The sequence below is a fragment of the Colossoma macropomum genome, unplaced genomic scaffold (genome assembly GCF_904425465.1).
Source record: "Colossoma macropomum unplaced genomic scaffold, Colossoma_macropomum, whole genome shotgun sequence".
In the NCBI taxonomy this organism is placed as follows: Eukaryota; Metazoa; Chordata; class Actinopteri; order Characiformes; family Serrasalmidae; genus Colossoma; species Colossoma macropomum.
This window is the reverse complement of record NW_023494791.1, coordinates 24,040,587-24,060,447: the sequence shown is the minus strand read 5'-3', so window position 1 is coordinate 24,060,447 and position 19,861 is coordinate 24,040,587. Positions and strand designations below refer to the sequence as shown.

The 19,861-nt window shown below is 38.8% G+C and overlaps 2 protein-coding genes across 2 annotated transcripts; one reads left to right on the top strand and one right to left on the bottom strand.

The window, feature by feature from the left end:
* Positions 1-481: 481 nt before the first annotated feature.
* Positions 482-4,725, top strand: prdx3 (peroxiredoxin 3). Its single transcript, XM_036574547.1, has 7 exons — positions 482-610; positions 1,252-1,369; positions 2,349-2,490; positions 2,777-2,912; positions 3,889-3,992; positions 4,190-4,355; positions 4,468-4,725. Exons 1-7 carry the CDS (start codon positions 575-577, stop codon positions 4,516-4,518), a joined length of 753 nt encoding a protein of 250 aa, XP_036430440.1. The 5' UTR covers positions 482-574; the 3' UTR covers positions 4,519-4,725.
* Positions 4,726-6,092: 1,367 nt separating this feature from the next.
* tm9sf3 (transmembrane 9 superfamily member 3) lies at positions 6,093-18,548 on the bottom strand. The gene is made up of 15 exons (XM_036574545.1): positions 18,453-18,548; positions 13,865-14,060; positions 13,392-13,514; positions 12,869-13,029; positions 12,585-12,662; positions 12,339-12,470; positions 10,497-10,663; positions 10,143-10,237; positions 9,735-9,865; positions 8,322-8,461; positions 7,862-7,930; positions 7,616-7,762; positions 7,285-7,368; positions 6,976-7,052; positions 6,093-6,805 (listed from the first exon to the last, which is right to left on the bottom strand). Exons 1-15 carry the CDS (start codon positions 18,546-18,548, stop codon positions 6,738-6,740), a joined length of 1,764 nt encoding a protein of 587 aa, XP_036430438.1. The 3' UTR covers positions 6,093-6,737.
* Between the last annotated feature and the right edge of the window lie 1,313 nt (positions 18,549-19,861).

Below are 19,861 nucleotides of genomic sequence, written 5' to 3'. Positions count from 1 at the left end.
GCCAATCAAGTTGGGAAGTTCGATTCGGCTCAACGAACCGACTGTTTCGAACTGCATGGTCAACTTAAACGATTCATTGATTCACAAGTCAGTTTATTTAATATGGTTCTCATCTTCTCCATCCACAAAGGAAAGATACGCAAATATTCAAAGAGTGCTTAATACGTTACAATGTGGCATTTAAAGCTATAAATGTATGAGGATACATTTTAAAATAAATTTAGTCTTCAGCCTGTAATAAGGGCATAAACGTTGTACAGTGGGAAGAAACCTCATATAGCTGCTCAGTGTGCAATGTTTTAATCTGGAAACCTTTACTTGAACAAAAATGCAAAAATGACCTGGCATCCTCAATGCAGTGATTTAAAGTTATCACTATGCTTGCTTGCTTGCTTATTTATTTATTTATTTATTTATTTATTTAATCACTCACTCACTCACTGAGTGGTAGTTGTGGTCATGTGTCCTGTGTGGCTGTGAATGTGTTCGCAGATCGACTGATTTATTCAAAAGAATCAGTTCAAATAAACGACTCACTCACTCGAACATCGTAGTCTTTTGCAGCACTTACAAGATGGCAGCCACCTTCGGGCGACTTCTCGGGAGTTCTGTGAGTTTTGGGTTGTTTAAGCGTGACTCCTTACATGGCTGGCATGTTGTTCAGTCGACTAAGTTGTGATTTTGGCTGTTGTTTGGTTATGTCTGCATTAATATATTAGTCGTTAAGGCTGAGGTAGTTAACCTTCCCCCTCGCTGTGCAGTGCTGTTCTGTCAGTGTTGAGTAAAATGGAGCACAGTTCTAACCTAATGCGGATAAAGCTCCCATGATCCATGCTGCCTGATAGGTGCTTAAAATGTAGCTCACTGCCTGCACAGCATTCTGCTGCATGTGTTTGACCCATATATATATATATATGTATATATGTATATGTATGTATGTATATATGTGTGTGTGTGTGTGTGTGTGTGTGTGTGTGTGTGTGTGTGTGTATGTTTCACCTGTTTTCAATATGCCTCTCCCAACTGATCAGCTCATTATGAAGCCCTTCATAAGGTTCATGTGAATCAGAGAACACTAAAGAGGACTGAGAACCACTGCAACTTCTGCAGTTTCACAATGTGGTTAACATGCAGCCTGAAAAGCCATCACAGGGTCTTTTTTTATTCTTTTGTTCTATTTCTGGGCTATACACATACATTAGTTCTGCTTGTGGTTGCTCAGCTCAACCCATCCCTTTTTCTTATCTACAGGCCACAAGAACGGCAGTTAATGGACTGAGGACCTTGGCCTCTCTGAATGGGGCGTCAGTGATCAGGGCTTCAAGAGCCCTCCCTTGTCCTGCTGTACAGAAAGCCTGCTTCTCCATCAGTATGTTTCATTTCAAAAAGACAAGAGAGATTTTTTTTTTCCCCAATTTAAAGGGGAATATATTAGTTTAAAAAAATGCATAGTTCAATCTTTGAGATGGAAACAAAGTCATTCATAGAGGTTTAATTTGAAATGGTGCATTGTAGAGGACCAACTCTTATTTCTTTATAATGGTGGTGATATGAACCAGGGTTCAGAATGCACATAATTTTTATATGTAATGTTGATATTGGTAGTAGTTTTTTAAAAAATATGCTTTACACCAAAACTTTATCTCAAATCTATCATAAAACAGTGTCTCAGACATCTGGCAATGTATTTGTAACCACTGCATGTAATAACTTTCTGTAGCTTTTAGAAGCTACTGACAGAAACAGATCCTAGATAGCACTCCTAATCTTCCTAATCTGAGATGCTTTGTGAATTTTTACCACAACTGTGTTGTGACTTTGTAACAATTGAGGCTTAGTTAGTTTTTTTCTAGATTAGAGCATTTTAAATCCATCTGAATGCCTTTATATAAATTCTTAAAAATAATGATTCTTCAAGGGTTCTTTAGTAAAAACAGTGATTCTGTTTAGATCTGTGAGCACTCAAAGAACCACATGCACGCTTAAAAGGGTTTTTTGCATCATGAAATGGTTGTTTAAATTGATAGTGTGTTGTGTATGGTTCTACATAAAATCATTTTACAAAGGGTTCTATATAGCACTAAAATGGTTGTTCTGTTCTCCCTTTTTAGTGCAACATAGAGCCTTTTTTAGGTCTATATAGAACTGTACTACTCTATAGAAACACTGTCTTTACTGAAGAAGAACCATCTTTTTGTGTATTAGTGATTTAGTAATGCTGTTAACAAATTGGTGGAATTTCACTTTATGACATTTATATGACCTCAGATAAATTGAGCTTGTCTGCAAGATAAGTAAACGTAATTTTTGTTCATTGTGGGTTTTTTGTTGTTTAATCTGAATCCCAGATGCTGCTAAATGGGCACCAGCAGTCACTCAGCATGCCCCACACTTCAAGGGTACAGCAGTCCACAATGGAGAATTCAAGGAGATCAGTCTAGATGACTACAAGGGCAAATATCTAGTCCTGTTTTTCTACCCACTTGATTTGTAAGTCATGTTGCAAATTTGTTCCTTCATCATCTTTTTTCCTTTGAACGTCTCAGTTTTGGCCTGTGTTCGTCACCGTTTCAATGACCACTTCATAATTTCTAAAGTTGGCTACAGTTATATACATATTATAGGTATATACATTATTCATTAATTACAAGCATTCACTTTACAAGCATACATGATGGTGTCTTTCCACATTGTGATGTACTGTTTTGTTTTCGTAATTGTGGCCTGAAAAAAGAAAAAGACAAATCATTTTTTCCTGTTGTTATTGTCTTTGTAGCACATTTGTCTGCCCAACTGAGATCATCTCGTTCAGTGATAAGGCCAGCGAATTCCACGATGTTAACTGTGCGGTGGTGGGTGTTTCTGTGGACTCTCACTTCACTCACCTGGCTTGGACCAACACTCCTAGAAAGGTAGAACCATTGTACCACTACATGCATATACAGCAGGGTTTCTCAACCAGTTGGCCACAGACCACAAGTGGGCCTTGAAATACCCTCTGGTGGTCCTTGGGCCTATACTGAGGGGGAGCTAGTGGTCCTTAGTGGTCCTTAGGCTAGTGGTGGTGACACTATATGTCATACAAAGTCAGTGAAAGAATAATTTACTTTATATTAAGAAAGAAATATAAAATGTTTTCAAATGGTGAACATTGTTAACACAAGTCCTGCAGCAACAACGCATGAAGCAGCTTTCTCTGTTTTATTCCGCCCCCAAAAATTCATTTGTCCGCGCACGAGCAACTGGTGTAAAAATGTGTTGTAGAAACGTTCTGCTTAATCTGCCATTATTCTGCTTGGACTGAAGGTGGAAAAGGTTGAGAACCCCTGATGTACAGTACTGTGCAAAAGTCTTAAGCCTCTGATAAAATAAGAAAAATAGATCCAATGTTTTTATCTATGTTTAACTAGAATAAATAGAAATAAACAGTACTTTGTGATTTCATATGTACAGTCACATGTACAGTCACCAGCTAATGCCAGCTTCAGCTAATCAGTCCTTTATTAAATTAAATCAGGTGCTGCAGGTGGAATTTAACAAATCCTTGTAGTAGAGTGCAGTGAGAGGTCAATAACTAAACCTATGTTCTTTTAACCAACACATTACCAAACTTTTTTAAAAACAAACTGTAAATTACATTTATTTGTATTTATTCCGGTGTTGTATAGTATTCTTACTGCCCATGCTGCCCCAATAAATAGTTTTAAACAGTTTTCTCAGGTAATTTTGAACAGTATTGTCAAATAGGTCATCACCTTGTCAAATAGGTCATCTAATAAGAACATGGTGATATGAACAAGTTGTCTGTCTAAGTGAGTTTTGGAAAAACTACCAAAGCCAACTGCTAATCTCACTGTGTAAACTTTGGCCTCTCTTGTTTTCCTGCAGAGTGGAGGACTAGGCAAAATCCACATCCCCCTGCTGGCCGATCTCAACAAACAGGTCTCTAGAGACTATGGCGTCCTACTGGAGGGTCCAGGAATAGCTCTGAGGTGTTGTGAGGAAACACACAATTGGATTAGAAATTGCTGATAACTTAGAAAAATGTAGCTGACCGTTTTGATATTCTTTACCTATCCCATCATTTCTATCATAGGTCTCAGTAGCTTTAGAGCATAACTTAAAGCAGAAATCTTGGCTTTCTCAGCTAAGCCCTTCAGTTTTTCATTTGCTGTGTTTCTGTCTATAGGGGACTGTTCATCATTGATCCTAATGGTGTAATCAGACACATGAGCGTCAATGACCTTCCAGTGGGGCGCTCTGTTGAGGAGACATTGCGTCTCGTAAAGGCCTTCCAGTATGTGGAAACACATGGAGAGGTCTGTCCAGCCAGCTGGACCCCGAAATCACCTACGGTAAGGCTTTTGGCTTCCTTCTAAAACTGTTTGTAGATCTGAAATTTCCAATCAAACAACGATGGTTGAAGTTGTATTGCTAGTTAATAAAAGCAGTTTTCTTGTGTTTCAGATAAAGCCAACTCCCAAGGGCTCAAAGGAATACTTTGAAAAGGTTAACTAAAATAACCTTGTCAGATCCACTCTGCTTGTAATGGATATAAAATGAAGGCACTTAATAATATTGTGCTTCAACTGGTAATGCACACTGTTAAAGATATAGTTTCATTCTGGTATATGTATCAAACATACTAGCAGTTAACAATCACAGTTTCTATTTTTGTTCTGTGTATTTGGCAAGTTGTCTCAATAAAATCGACGCTGACAGTGACAGTGTTTGTTTTTTGAGCCTTTAAAAATGTTAATGCTTCTTGTGATGCTAACAGTTAATATTACCTTACATTTCTATTTTCCAAGACATTTCAAGATATATGAAGGACAGATGCTACTGCCATCACACCATTCTTTTATTCTATTGATTGAAAAGTGCAATTACAGAGAAAATGTGTGTAGTTTTCAAAAAACATGGTTTCTTTTTCAGCTGTCTTGAATAATTGGGGAAAAGAAAAAAAAAATCACTTAGCCAAAATATTTATCAAGACAACTTCACTTTTAGAATTCAAACCATGCCTATATAACCTCTGTACATAAACAATGTTTATTTTTTTCTTTTTACAGCACAATTTTAATAGTATGTTTAAAATGTCCATTCAGACATCACAAGGTTCATGACATGAGGAACCAGAAATCAACCAGAATTTGAGAGGGTTCAGGGGTTAGAAAAAAAAGGCTTTGCCACATCTCAGACATCTTTAGTTACATACTGTATTTACACAGCAGAATGAAAACAATAAAAGGTTTGCTGGAGTGCTGCAGCAGCACATCGTATAGCAATGAAAACATCTAGTAAAGTGTACAGTAATGTCACTCTTTACAGTATGCTTGCAGAAACTGTATGTGTCTGACATTCACAACGTTGGTTCTGGTAATGGATTCAAAAAGTTAGCATGAGGGAGGTGGCTGTCCAGTTAGTGGAGAGCCACTTAAAGCTTTAAATCATAAATGTTAAAAAAATAAAAAAATAATTGCCGGTATTGACTATCTCCTCTACGAGCAGCACAAAGTCAAAGAAGCACTTGACAGGATTTCGACTGCTTCACACAATGCATATGAAAAAGGGTAGGCGAATATGAGTGTCAGGAATCCCAGAAAAAGCAGATACAAACAGAACCTCATACAATTAGGTGAAAACTTCATGCAAGTACAGGCAAGATGTAACAGTGCCGCCCACCCCAAGCTCAGAAGTGAAAGAAAGGAGAAGAAAGACAACCAAAACCTTTAAACTGAATGTCTTTTTAAAAGTAATAAATCTGTACAACCAAAATACATTTGGGATCTACATCTACAGTTACATTATTAAGGTTATATACATGTTTACCCCATCCATATATTATCTTCACAAGCAGACTTCATTCAGAACCCAACATTAAAAGTAAGACTAAACCAGAAAATACAACATCACCTCAAAACAACCAATTAGAACAATCTGCCACTCAAACTACACTTCTCCCAGATGACCAGTCCTACATTAATCTATGTCCTGGGCAGGGAACCAGGACAAAACAAAGTTATTTTTTTGACCCAAACTATTTGTTTTCATTTGATTTGAACTAGCTAGTGTAAACTGGGGAGAAAATGGTGCTACGTGAACAAGTCTGGCCACACAGATGCTAGTAGCCTACACCAAGTTTTTAAATGATGGAAAAAATATCCAACATGGACATTTTGAAAATTCAAATGTATGTTACGCTCTTGGTGATTCAAAACAAGTGTTTAAAACAATACAACAATGGCATCACACAACTCGGTAATATAAAAGACAGGTAGGAGCACAGACACAAACCCAACTCTCCAATATTCTCATATAATAGAACAAAGGCTTTCAATACGCTTTGGCCTCTTCACTGAAGAGAGCTAGACTATTCCATCAATAAAAGGTCTATGTTCACTGGTGATGGGTGGGACAGATTTATCAGAGAACTAAGGTTGTGGTTTACATTTTTTTCCATTTTTAAACTGCATAAATTCTATGCATTTGCTCCAGAGGAAAAATGAAACGTTATTAATAATAAAAAAAACAAAAAAAAACAAATAAAATTCATGTTTATTTCATCTTCCATTTTGCCTTTGTGTGCACAATTTTCCAACCTTGAATTCACTGAGAAAATGGAAAACTAGATTTGTACAAGATAAGATCACAATCTCTTCTTGCAAAAGAAACAAAGACTTGTGCCCGCCACTGCTGGGAAAATGCCGGCTGATCACAGCTCTGCTGCAGAGATGCTAATCGATTTTCACGTTTGTGTAGATCTTCCTCACGAAGGCACTTGTTCCCATGTAACCAACTGCTCCTGTAGGGACATACAAAGAAATACACTTATGACACACAAAGTTAAATATTTAAGGATGGACTTTTTCCATATTCATTAATTTCAGATGGCAGACTACACACTGATCATGCAGGCAGAATGTAGAAAAGAGACAACTGTTAAGTCCTGATAAACAAATCTGTCATACGCACCGCACATTATACCCAGAGCGGTGCTGAACACAGCCATGTACCCAAAATAGAATGATGTCTGAAATAAGCCATACATCCTGCAGAGGGAAGGAAAGAAAAAAAATAAATAAATAAAATAGACACTTGGTCACAAAGTCTATTTAGTCTACTTAGACACTTAAAGTCTATTTAGGCATTCAAACACTACAAAGAAAGATACCAAAGATACTCAAGCACATTTATCACCATACAGAAAGTAATATATGGGTAAAAATAAAGTCTTCATTAATTAGCATTCATAGCCTTGGAAGAAAACTAAGTTCAACTCACTTTGTTTTGAAGAAATAGTAGTAAAAGGAATACATATAAACATAAACCGCCGTGGAGGCTGCAGAAAGAAAGCTTGTCCACTGCCTGTAAAAGAATTAAATTAAATTATGAAATTCGGTTTGAAGGCAGTTTAAAACATAGAACCTGACAATTTCCTAGGAAATGACTCAATTGCCTTTTCCCTGGAACTAAAATCTGATCCTTATGTAAAAACCAAGAAAGCAAGGGGTGGGGTAGACACACCATCACACCACATTTAAATTCATTAAATTAAGCCCACAACAGAAAAGTAGGACAGGGAAAGTTCTTTTCATAAATAAGCGACACTCACCATCTGTAGTCTTCGGCATTGAGGAGAAAGTACGTGCAAACAATGGTCACACACACAGTCACGATACACAAGATGACCAGCACAAGCATCATGAAGCCATACACGTAGTAAATCTTATAGGCCCAGAATGAGGTGAAAATAAAGTACCTGAGAAGAAGCGAACAAGGTTTTTTTTATTATTTAAACAAGTGATACTGGGCATCTCATGTCTACAAAGTAAATCAATTGAAGGAATAGCAGCCTTACATCTCAATGAATATTGACCCAAATGGTAGAATGCCTCCCAGACACACGATAACAGCTGGTTCCATGAACCTGATAAATAAAACGAAGAAAGAGGTGAGGTACTAATGATGATAATCCCTGTTTTTCCACTGGTGCATACACAGATACATGATGTAAAATACACTGAATTTCACAGTAAGACAACCATACTGGACAATATGTCGTCTCAGAGCTCGTACATATGCACATGCACACATTTTCATCTCTTTTTATACACATTTTCTATCTTAGTATTTTCTGTAGACAATTTATACATGTGTGCAACATAAAACTGATTCAGATTATAATCAAACTGCAATCTAGACTTTATCTATACTCCAGGCAGAAAGGAGGAGAAATTTTATTCACTCAATATTTAACTACCTCTTCAGTATAAAATAACAGTTACGAGATGGTCTCTAAAAATAAAGGAGGAGCGTACCATTTCTTCTCTGGGATGGGTCTGGGCACAGCGTTAACCCTGCAGGGGAAGTTGGGCTGACCTGAGAGATTCCGACCCAAGATCGTCCCAACCAGGTTCAGGGGCAGGATGACAAAGAAGCAGATACAGCACACCGCAACCTGAAAAACAGAAAGACAGACTGCATCACTCTCTTCCACTCCAAATCATACTTGCCTGAAACGTTTCAAGTAGCTGCTGTAAATAACCTCAAAGAAACTAGATCAAAATCAGTGTGTACAGCAAAGAACAGAAGCTGATGTAGTGCAAGTAGTCACAACCTGTGATTCAGCAAAAATGAACACTGCATAAAATCATGTTCTAATGGACTTCAGTTTGTGATATCAATATGGCACTACTGCGGCATGATGGACAGCACAGTTTTCATGATTGAACCTTTAACTTATCAACCAAGTAAAAACAATACACTTAATTTATCAACAGACTAATAAATAAGGCACAAAATCAAGTCACGTTTAAACAAGAGGGAGACACTTAAGCTGTTAAAAATCAAGGGAATGTCTTGAATACATGACTAGGTCTATTTAATAACACTCCTAAATAGGTGGTTACTGTCGCAAGAGAACTGGAACAACCTACACAAAACACTCTGATTATTTTATTCATGTTAGTAAAGTATTTGGAGTAATGAATACAGAGAAACAAAGACACCAACTCATTAGTTACGTTCATGTCCACTGTTATGGCATCACAATTTTTAAAAAAGGACCCTGCGCTGCGAGGCCAAAAGCACTAAAACTAAGGGCATTTTCACACTAGAGTTTTTGCAGGACCCAGGACCGCTTCCTCTGCGAGTTCAGTATGTTTGATGTGAACGCTGTTTTTAAGCCCTGGAGCAGTCCAGAGAACTGATCTCTGGTCCTCCTGGAATCGGTGGTCTGGGGTTTGCTTCCAGCAAACTGGTGTAGTGCGCTGCATCTGTGGAAGCTAACGGCTCCTGGTGCTAAGTGTGGGTTGCGTGATTACTCCATTTTGTAATGTGACTGCTTCAAATTATCATGTTAATTCCCTGTTCAAGTTTCATGATGGCAGAGAAAGTACTGCTGTGGACCAAAAGTGCTGTTCTTTACCTGTTCAATGTTTGTATCCAAGGAAAATAATAAAAAGCTGCAAATTGATGAAGGTAGTGTCTACCATTTTGCAAACCTGTATGTAGAAAAGTGACTTATGAATTGCACAATCAGTCCATGGTTTGGATGGGATTCTTGTGTGTAAAAGCAAACCAGCAATAAAGAAGAAGTGTGAAAACACCCGAAGCCTAGAAAGCTTTCACATTATGGATTATTCATTGATTAGCACAGTTCCTGCTATGTTTCCAGGAGCAAGTATGAACTCCCCATGGACAAATCATTTCTGGCCAGGCTAAGCACTTACCATAGTACCGAATGGAATGGCTCTGGAGGCATGGTAGTAGATAGCGATGAAGTTAATGAAGAAGGCTGTACCACACACCATAGCTGGGATCAGGAATGCTCCGATAAACATCTGCTTTATCCATCTCCTCCCTGCTCAAAAGCACACAAAGTAACAGCCATGCTACTGCAACAACTCCTCAATAACAGTGATTGAGCACACTGGCATTTAGCCCAGAGGTTTGTAGCATTAAAATAAAACACAGTCTGTCAGTCAACATGGTTGCACATGAAGCAATGTCTTATGTATGTTGCTACTGATGTCTTAAGCAAAATTTTTTCCCCTCTTTGTTTATGGTATTAATGAGCCACAGCAGTTCATTTTCCAGCTGAGGACTCAGAATTAAAACTCAAGACAGCAATATCTTACCCCCTTGTTTTGCATACAGGCTGCCCCCAAAGTAACCATTTACTGGAGAGGTGGCAGCATACACAAATATAGCAGTGCTCAGCATGGACCCCCTCCTACAAGAGAAAAAGGAAAATAGTTGTCAATATACCCACAAATGTGTTGTTTTAAAAAAAAATAAATAAATAAATAAAAAATACCACAACGACAAACACACTAGAAAGTGTCAGAAAGCTTTTTGGTTGGTTCTTTTCTTGAAAGTAGCACACTACATATCCATGAATCGACAGTTCTTCAGAAAATCTACTGCATGGACACGACCATTCTGGTTATAGTCCAGCATATTATTTACTTGGTAAATTACTGAAAACTCACTCAGTGTACAAATCCTCAAGCATGGCCAAAACTATGACAATGAGGGATACAGAGAAGATCTGGCAACCAGAGCCTATAAGGGAGGAGAAGATCAGAGGGTGGCTGGAGGGTCTGAACACATCACCATGAACTTGCTTCCACCCATACTCATCCCCAAGATCCCTGTCCTGTGTACAGACAGAAAAAACAGTGTATATGGTACATCAAGCATAGAAACAGCAGAAACCTATTCAGTGTGAATTCCCAGACTTAAATCATTTCAGTCAGTCAATGCAGTGTCTTAAACTTTCTGACCAATTTTCAATGAACTCATCTAATCTTATCCAGAAAAACTAACATCTACTTTATTAATTTTGCACAGTCATGTCATGAACAAGACATCTGCCACAAGACACGTACAATTCCACCCAGCAAAAGTACAAACCCAATTCCAAAAAAGTTGGGGCGGTATATGAAATTCTAATTAAAAAAAGAAATCAGTAATTGACCTGTATTACACTGAAAACTTTACAAAAAGTTGTGTTTTTTCTTACAAACTTTGTTTTTTTTGTAAATATATGCTCATTTTAAATTTGATGCCTGTAATTGTTTGGTGACTGAAGACACCAACTGATAGAAATTTGAAAGTGTAATTTTTTACAGTTCTTCTGTTATACAAGTCAAGAGCTGTGCAACCATACAGAACTTTTGGCATCATATTATGAGCTGAATAAGACAATGGAAGACAAGTCTGGACTACTGGCAGGTCAGTCTAGGACCCGTACTTTCTGATTACGCAGCCACGCTGTTGTAACACATGCAGAATGTGGCTTGGTGTTGCCATGTAGAAATAAGCATGGACGTCCCTGAGAAAGCTGGCGTCTAGAAGACAGCAAATGTTGCTCCAAAATGTGTTCAGCATTAATGGTGCTTTCATAGATGTGCAAGTCACCCACTAATACTCCCCCCTACCATGACAGACACTGGCTTTTGAATTTTATGCTGGTAACAATCTGGAATGTCCTTTCTTTCTTTGGCCTGGAGAACACGATGTCCAATATTTCCAAAAATAATCTGAAAGGCTGACACGTCAGACCATAGCACATATTTCCACTAGGCATCAATGCATTTTAGATGAGCTCAAGGACAGAGAAGTCTATGCCGATTCTGGATGATGTTGGCATATGGCTTCCACCATGCATAGTATAGTCATAACTTGCATTTGTGGATGCAGCGACAAGCTATGTTTATTGCCAATGGTTCATCAAAGTATTCCTGAGCCCAAGCAGTGGTATCAAATACAGAAACATGCCTGTTTGAAGTTTTTAGTAGTGCCATCTCTCGCAGATCACAGGCGTTCATTGTGATTTTTGGCCTTGTCTTTTACAAACCGAGATTTCTGAATGTTTCTGATAATGTTACTACGCACTGTAGAGGCTGAAATTCCTTGCAATCCCTGGCAGGGGAATTATTTTTAAACTGTTGAATTTTTTGCTGATGCATTTTTGCCAAAGTGGTGATCCTCAACCCATCCATGCTCATCAAGGACTGGGTCTTTCCTGGATGCTCCTTGTATGTCCAAGCATGAAATTCCTAGTCTTAAACTGCCCCTGTTCCTTTTTTGCAGCTGATAAGGTAAACATTACATGTTATGTCTTGGTACTGTTTTCATTTAAATACAGATCAAAGTAGATTTATAAATCACTGCTTTCTGTTTTCAAGTCTGCATTTTACCTACTGTCCTTTTTGGTATTAGGTTTGTGTATCCACCAGCACTTTTTGTTCAATTACACTAAAACCATTTCCTCATTTGGCAAGGCCCAGTGTTATTCATTTGGAAAATGCTCCGAATTAATAACTCACCATATCATCCATTTCCTCCTCTTTGCTGTATCTGGCATAGTCTTTCCTCAGTGTCCTCATCAGGATCATAGACACCAGGCCCACAAGGAAAATAACCATCATGAAGGAGTTAAATATGGAGAACCAGTGAATCTATCAATGGAGAAAACACACAAGTTAAACTAAGGCATCACAACCTTTAACAATCATTTTCTCAGGATAAAAAAAATCTTACGTCAATAGTCCTTATCAAAATTTAGTACTTACTCTGTGTTGAAAGAATGATGGATCAAGGTATTTGTCAAATCGATCTTCAAATTTCACATCAGATTTTTTCCACTTCACCTACAATGATGTTGGATGGGGGGGACAAGTTTTATTTCAGTACTTCTAGAATTAGCGTCAACACTACAATATCTGCAACTTCTTCATATCAGCATTACGACATTAAGCTATGCTGTTCTTAGATAGAGCCAGCTGCACATGGTAAAAAGTAAAAATAGGGTATTCACAGGTGGTCTTATAAGGACTTCTAATAAAATTGTACTCACTGAGTAAGACATAGCAATCCTTGTGTTTGGCACAAGTTTGACTTTCCCCTCACTTGTCAGGTTAACGTCCACAATCCTGTCACTGTTGAAGCCAATTTCCAGCTTTTTGTAAGTCCAGAGGTAATAGTCTTCCCCATTCTCATCAGCTTCTCCAACAATCCCTGAGATGCAATTATCAAGTCCATATGTTTACAAAACATGAAAATATGAAATCTTGGAAAACATACAGCATTACCCAAATATGAGGTCTTAAAGGAGAATTTCAGAAATAATTTGTTTGTGTCACTGGCTTGTGTGCAATAGCCAGATCTGCAGCCTACTACTAAAATAAGCAGCATAAGATAAATATAGGATGGTTAAACATTGGTATGAACACTACAGTTTGAAAAACACATACAGAAAACATAAAATTCAAACTAGAAGGACAGCTGAGAGTGAACACACCTTGATGGTAATGAATTTCAAACAAAATGTTGATCAATAAGTTGGGCATGGCAAAGCATTAAAATCCTGAACTACTCACCCCAAATGGGCAGGTCATCTATGTACATTTGGTACCAGTAGTGATTCTTGATGGCGTAGACAAAGGCATCTCTTTTAGCTTTGTTCAGGTCAATTTCACAGTATGTCGTCTGCATTACTTCCTCTGTGAAGGACAAATTCTAATTACTGTTTTTCCCCCAAAAATGTATGAAAACTCCAGGACTCCAGTGAATACATTTAAGCCAATTTTATAGAATCTTTCTTGCACTCTTCCATAAAGATATTCAAATGTGAAAATATTAAATGCGCAATGCCAACCAAATAACTTTTTGCACAAGTTACACAATGTACTACAATGCACTGTTCTAGTGGTACACAATACATTTTTCTTTATGCACATTAACACAGTCTAAGCCCACTCATGAAGCTATTATCTTCATCAAACTGATGAAAAAGGGTTATGTAAAATGCAAATAACTAATGCAAATAATGTCAATGCAAAATGATAATTACCTTTAAACTTGATGTCTAAGCCACTGAACTCAAGCTCTACTCCCTGCAAAGCCTCTCCCAACGTCTCATGGTAGTGGCTGATGGTCTTCTTAGTGCCCTCACAGAAGGGCAGGGAGAAGTATTTATAGGTCTCCTGTCTGTTGTGATAGGGCCCCACTGTGTTCATCCACAGAACCACCTCTTCTTTGTCTGTATACTACATACAAAAAAAAAATCTCATTAAAATTTGCTCTCCAGTGACATTCACATGGACAACATTGGTATGCAATATGACAGTTTGGCAAACTGAAAATGACATCAATTTTTTTCCCTTTCCTCATTTTTCTTCCAAGTTTGGGTGTTGCCATTTCCCACTTTCCCACTCCCATGTGGCGGTTCTCCGCATAGTGTGTCAACACCACCAATGTGGAGAAAGGAAGGAAGAATGTAGTGCAGTCTGGCGCTTAAATACGTTTGAAGAGGAGTGCCAACTACCTGCTCTGAGGTGCCAGTGGACTGCACGTCTGAGAAAGTGTAACTAGCTACACTGGAACCCTCCCATTTTTTAAACATCTCAGAAAGAACGTCAAAGGTTCAATGCATGCGTCTGAACGTGCCACACCCACTGGCCCTAAATGACGTGTACTTTCTCACAGTGTAGTGACGAACTACTCCAGGGCACTACTACAGCCTACTACTACATAGGCCAAATGCAGGATTGACAGGTAGACTGCAGAACCCAACAGTTATAGAGATCTGGGGCGGAAAAGGGTTCAAGATGCAACACAGTAATAGGTACCCTACTCCATAAAGTCTGCCCTGCATCACTCCATCTGACAGTCTATTCTGACAGACAGAGCAACACAGAATGAGAAAACTATCACTTTTGCATTAGGCTACATAAAAACTGAACTGTGACACACATTTACAAACTTAATCACACCCAGTTCTGACTCTGACCAACTTAAAATAGTTGTGGATGGTGAAAACTGAGAGGTCGGCAATTTTGGACAACCAAAATTTAGCCTAAAATATTAGTTTTCCACCCTGGTAAAGTGACAGGGGAATAAAGAGGGCTCTGCTGTAATGTAGGAATCAGTAAAGTCCTTTTTTTACATTTTGGTTAGACTTGGCAAGCACAAAGTGAGTGACCACCGAAGAGATACCACAATGTCTCAGTTTGCTTAACATGTAAAATGGAGCTGCCTTTAACATGATAAGCTCAGCACAGCAGCTCTACAGAATTGGATATGAGGGATACTGTTTAATAAGAAACCAGCTCCTGGAGATCCTCCCTACGGCAGAGTTTAGTCCTTAATCTAACACAGCTGATGCAGCAAAACAAGACCAACCACTCATGTGATTAGCAAACTTGACCAACCTGGAGATCACAGCCATCATTGTGATGTGGATAGTGACACACTGAATAATGGGATTAGTATAAAATGAACAACCTGCACAGATACACTGCAGGAGCCACCTGATTTAATGCTGAGAGGATGTGATGGTCTGGACTGGGAGCAATTTTAATAATTTGCCAAGAAATAGTGATGAGCTGAGTGGAAAGTTAGTTCCAAAAATGTTAGACACCTCACAATTAATACTCTATATTACAGCACTTCAAATTGCAAACGACCCAATGACTAAGAGGTTAAAGTGATGACTGTCCGTGACTTGATGCATGTTCAGCCATATTAGATGAACTATTCAGATAACTCTGTCCAAGAAAGACAATTGGCAGATATATTTTACAGTCAGTAAAGTTGTCTGGCCTTACATGCCCCATGATGACTTTCTCTGAATACGTCTTAGTAGTTAGTTTCTGCTTACTCTGATAGTTTTTAGTCTTTAGCAACACCAACTGCAAGTGTGCATCTATGTTGTTTTGGACTTCAAGGGTTTGACCATTTTCCACCTTTTTAGCCCATCACGCTGCATGAGTGCAATCAGTTTAGGCATTCAGTTGTATCTCGGCATATATATTTTTTTTCAAATAATTTTTAATATGACATAGTGCTATGATCACCAACAACCACCAATACTTTGTCAACAAAGAACACCACCAGTTAAAAATCTAACATGACACTAACATAATAATATAAAATATTTTAACACTAACTCCATCATATTTTAAAAACAAGGTGATTATGTGAATCATGGGTGACTCCTTTTTAACCACACATTCTTGTCTTACTTGAATCAGAAATTCTAACATTTCTCTTCAGTACCAAGATCTACTTCCAAGTTTAACACCATCAGGAAGGGTCTCTGAGCTAGCTGAGCATTTCAATTGATGACAGGTGGGGTGGAGGGAGTCAGGGGTGAAAACATGATATTAATGTTAACAGTTAATAGTACTTTTCCCCCAACTGCTGGTGCAAGTTGACTTGGCCAAAAAAAAAATCAGAAGATGGTTCAGAGCAGGCAAAAATCATCACATTTTCTCGTAAACGACTCCTTTTTCTGTACAGCATGTATTAGAGCGTTTTATGTAGTGGAAGAGAGATAACATTTTACTGTAAAGGAAGTTTTCAGATTTTTTTTAAATCTCTGTCTGTTCTTGATACATTGAACCAAGACCTGAGTGCTTCCTCTCACAATTCAAAGGATTCATCAGTAAATTGCTATGGTGGTGTTCTTTGTTCTTTATGATATTTTGCCATTGTGGAGCTTTCCGATGCTTGACATGCATAAGCTGAACACTTCCATCATCACGTCAGTCACAGGGAACTCCAAAGGCAGAAGCAAATCTTACAATTAAGACTGGCTGTCTCAAGACACAACAACTCGAGAACACATCCTCTTAATAAGTAGCCTAAAATAGTATAACTGAGGAACTACGGTTCTAAAAAATGTTAAACTATTTATGTTTCCCAGGTAATTTCTTATTCTGGTTTTGTTAGAAAGTTTCAATAGACGACCAAACACATTAACTGTTATGACCCATGACAGTGTTTACCCTTAGCGACAAACATTACCCAGTGAATTAACATAAATAATCATAAATTACCATTAAACACAACTTTCTGAACTATGTCAAACAGAAAGCTCTTTTGGTAAACCTGAGGTAGCAAAGGTAAACAACCACCTATGCAGAGCAAGGTGGTCACATTCATGTCACAGTGCCGAACCACAGTTGGATGTACCTGGTCAGAACATAAACAATGAAGGTCTTTGAGTTACGCATGGCCACAACAATGTCTCAGCCTTACAATGACTTCACAGGGACAGAAATTATCTCTAGATAAAGCGTCTGTAGGGTGTTTCATTACAAAGATATCAAGAAGGAAAACTTTGGAAGTTAGTTAGCCCATTTTATAGGGGTATATTTTAAATTTCCAACTTATTTACAGATGTCAAAGCCTTGATATCTGCAACTAATACAGGCTGTGCCTGTACAAACTTCAGCAAACTCAGCACATGGAAGCAAAAGAGGTTCTCTAAGGTTTCTTATCAGGAAAAGTGTGTGTGAGTGAGAGAGCGAGAGAGAGTGAGCGTCATAGAGCGTTGACTGATACCTCAGCAACACAATCGATCTGTCCAGTCCAACATCACACCAAATAACCAAATCCCAAAAACTGACCGCACATCAGATAGAAACACACACTTTTAGATCCAAGACAGTGTCCTCACCATACACACTCACACATTAATGCATAATTACGACCCTTTTAGTCCCTCTGCTACAATCCGCCAGTTGTGTGGCTGTAACCGTAAACTCTCACTGATGGATTACAATACAGTCAGTGTTGAGAGCGCCGAGCTTTCAGTGATCCAGGACACAGAAGAGATTTCCGAAAGCAAACAAGATCAATGCTCTGACTCAAGCAAAAGTCAACATGAATGTCCATACTTGACGTAGAAAAAACATGATCCAACACAAATAGTTCAGCTATCGTGTATTGTCATTGTTTTTTTTTTCAGCTTTTGCATCAGTCTGCTAACGTCTAAAATGAAATAACTAGCCTTAGCCAACTTAGCCAGCCAGCTAGTTCGTTCACAAAAGAGACACAGAAGTCTTTGATCCGATCCATCGAGTAGTTAGTACTTTCATTTGACATTTCTGAGGGCATCGCCTTAAACTGTCCACAAGGATAAGTTTGACCGCCGCGTTGTGCTGATTCTGGCTAAGCTAACCTGACTGCCGTGGCAGGCCGAACCGGATACGTCTGTGTGCACAGGCGGACATGTTAACGAACGCTAGCAAGCAAGCTAACCTTAGATTTGTCGACTTTTATTTGTTCTCGCCGTACATTTCACGAGTTATTTATAAGCAGACACGATGACAGTGTATTAATTGCACTTCACTTCAGGTTGCAGGCAGACGCTAGTTATTTTTACAGAGCTGACAGCGTTTAGCGGGGTTAGCCAAGTGAGCGTTTGTTAGCAGGCTGGTTTCTCGGGACCACGTCGCTGCCGCTCGCTTTAGCTTTTTAGCAACGGAGGGGGGTCTAAAACCACTTTAACAAGACACTAGCAGTTTTGTGACAGGTTAACTTGTTTCACATTTGAGCTGGCGACATTTAACCGCTTCTTCTCATGAATATCCCCCTCCACCAGGCTAAACAGAGATACAAGGGCTTCTCGGCCCCCGAAGCATTTTCCTTACCGTGTGATCATGTTCATCCGCTCGCACCGGTAATAACAGACTTAAAAGAGGCATTAAGACCACCGCTGCAACCTTCCACCTGGACGAGCCTGTCATTTTTCGAGGAAAGTTTGATTCTGGGATATTACTATATCTTTTTTGGAGCTATCCCACCTTCCTCCTTCCTGGTTCTATGACAGTGGATGGCTCGGGATTCTCTCATGCGAATATGTCGCGAATTGTTTCACGGTGAAGCATCGCACTCGACGCTGATTGGCCAAAGTCTCCCATACGTTCAGGTTCGACCAATCGCGGACAGGAGCGCTGAGCGAGTGTTGAACTTCGAAACGCCTCTCGCCCAGTGCTCAGCCACCGTCGGCCACGTCATCCAAGTGCGTGCAGCAGGAGCGGAAGAGGAGAATGACTACTACCACCACTACTGTTGCTGTACTGGTTTAGGAGGATTGAAACACTTACTGTACAATACAGATTAATTACGATTTCCCTACAAATTCAGCAGCATTATCCAGCTTTCTTGCCCTCTTTCCTCATTAAGAAATTTTTTCATGCTGCAGTTTTTCTTTCCAAACTTCATGTATTCAGTTTCATTGCTGTTTGTAAATGTACATTAAATGTAGCCATGACATGAAATGTGATCCGATTTAGGGAGAAGTGGAAGAGTAAATAGAAAAAATCTACTGTCTTAGTGTTTTTTCTACTCTGAAGTTCATGTAGAATAGCATCATGTGCTGTTTGATAATACACACTTTAAAAAGATGGTTCTTCAAGGGTTCTTTAGCAAAGGCAATGGTTCTGACATTGTAACAATAAAAGAACTCTTTTTGGTGCTATGTAAGACTATTTTCAAAAGAAATGGAATACATTCTCCATCGATCTGAACAACGATTTCACCATGTTAAGAACCAGTTAAGCATGAAATGTCTTTACATAGAACCACTGTCTTTACTTAGAGAACCTTTGAAGATGCAACTCCCACTTATTGAGTTCAGGTGTTTTAGCCACACCCATTGCTAACAGGTGGATAAAAGTACATAGCCTTGTAATCTCAATAGGCAAACACTGGCAGTAGAAAGGGTCATACTGATGAGCTCAGTGACTTTAAACATGGCACTGTCATAGGATGCCCCATCTGCCCCAAGTCAGTTTGTGAAATTTCTATCCTGCTCTGCCCCTGACAACTGTAAGTGCTTTTATTGTGAAATGGAACCTAGGTGCAACAGCAGTTTAGCCACGAAGCAGTAGATCATGCAAACTGACAGAGTGCAGCTACTGAGTGTTAAAGCGCACAGTGCCTATCCTCTGTTGAATTACTCACTGCAGAGTTTCAAATTGTTTGCCCGACTGCATTGTGCCAAGTGTAAAGTTTGGTGGAGGAAGGAAAAATATAGGGTTGTATTTATGGGTTGGCC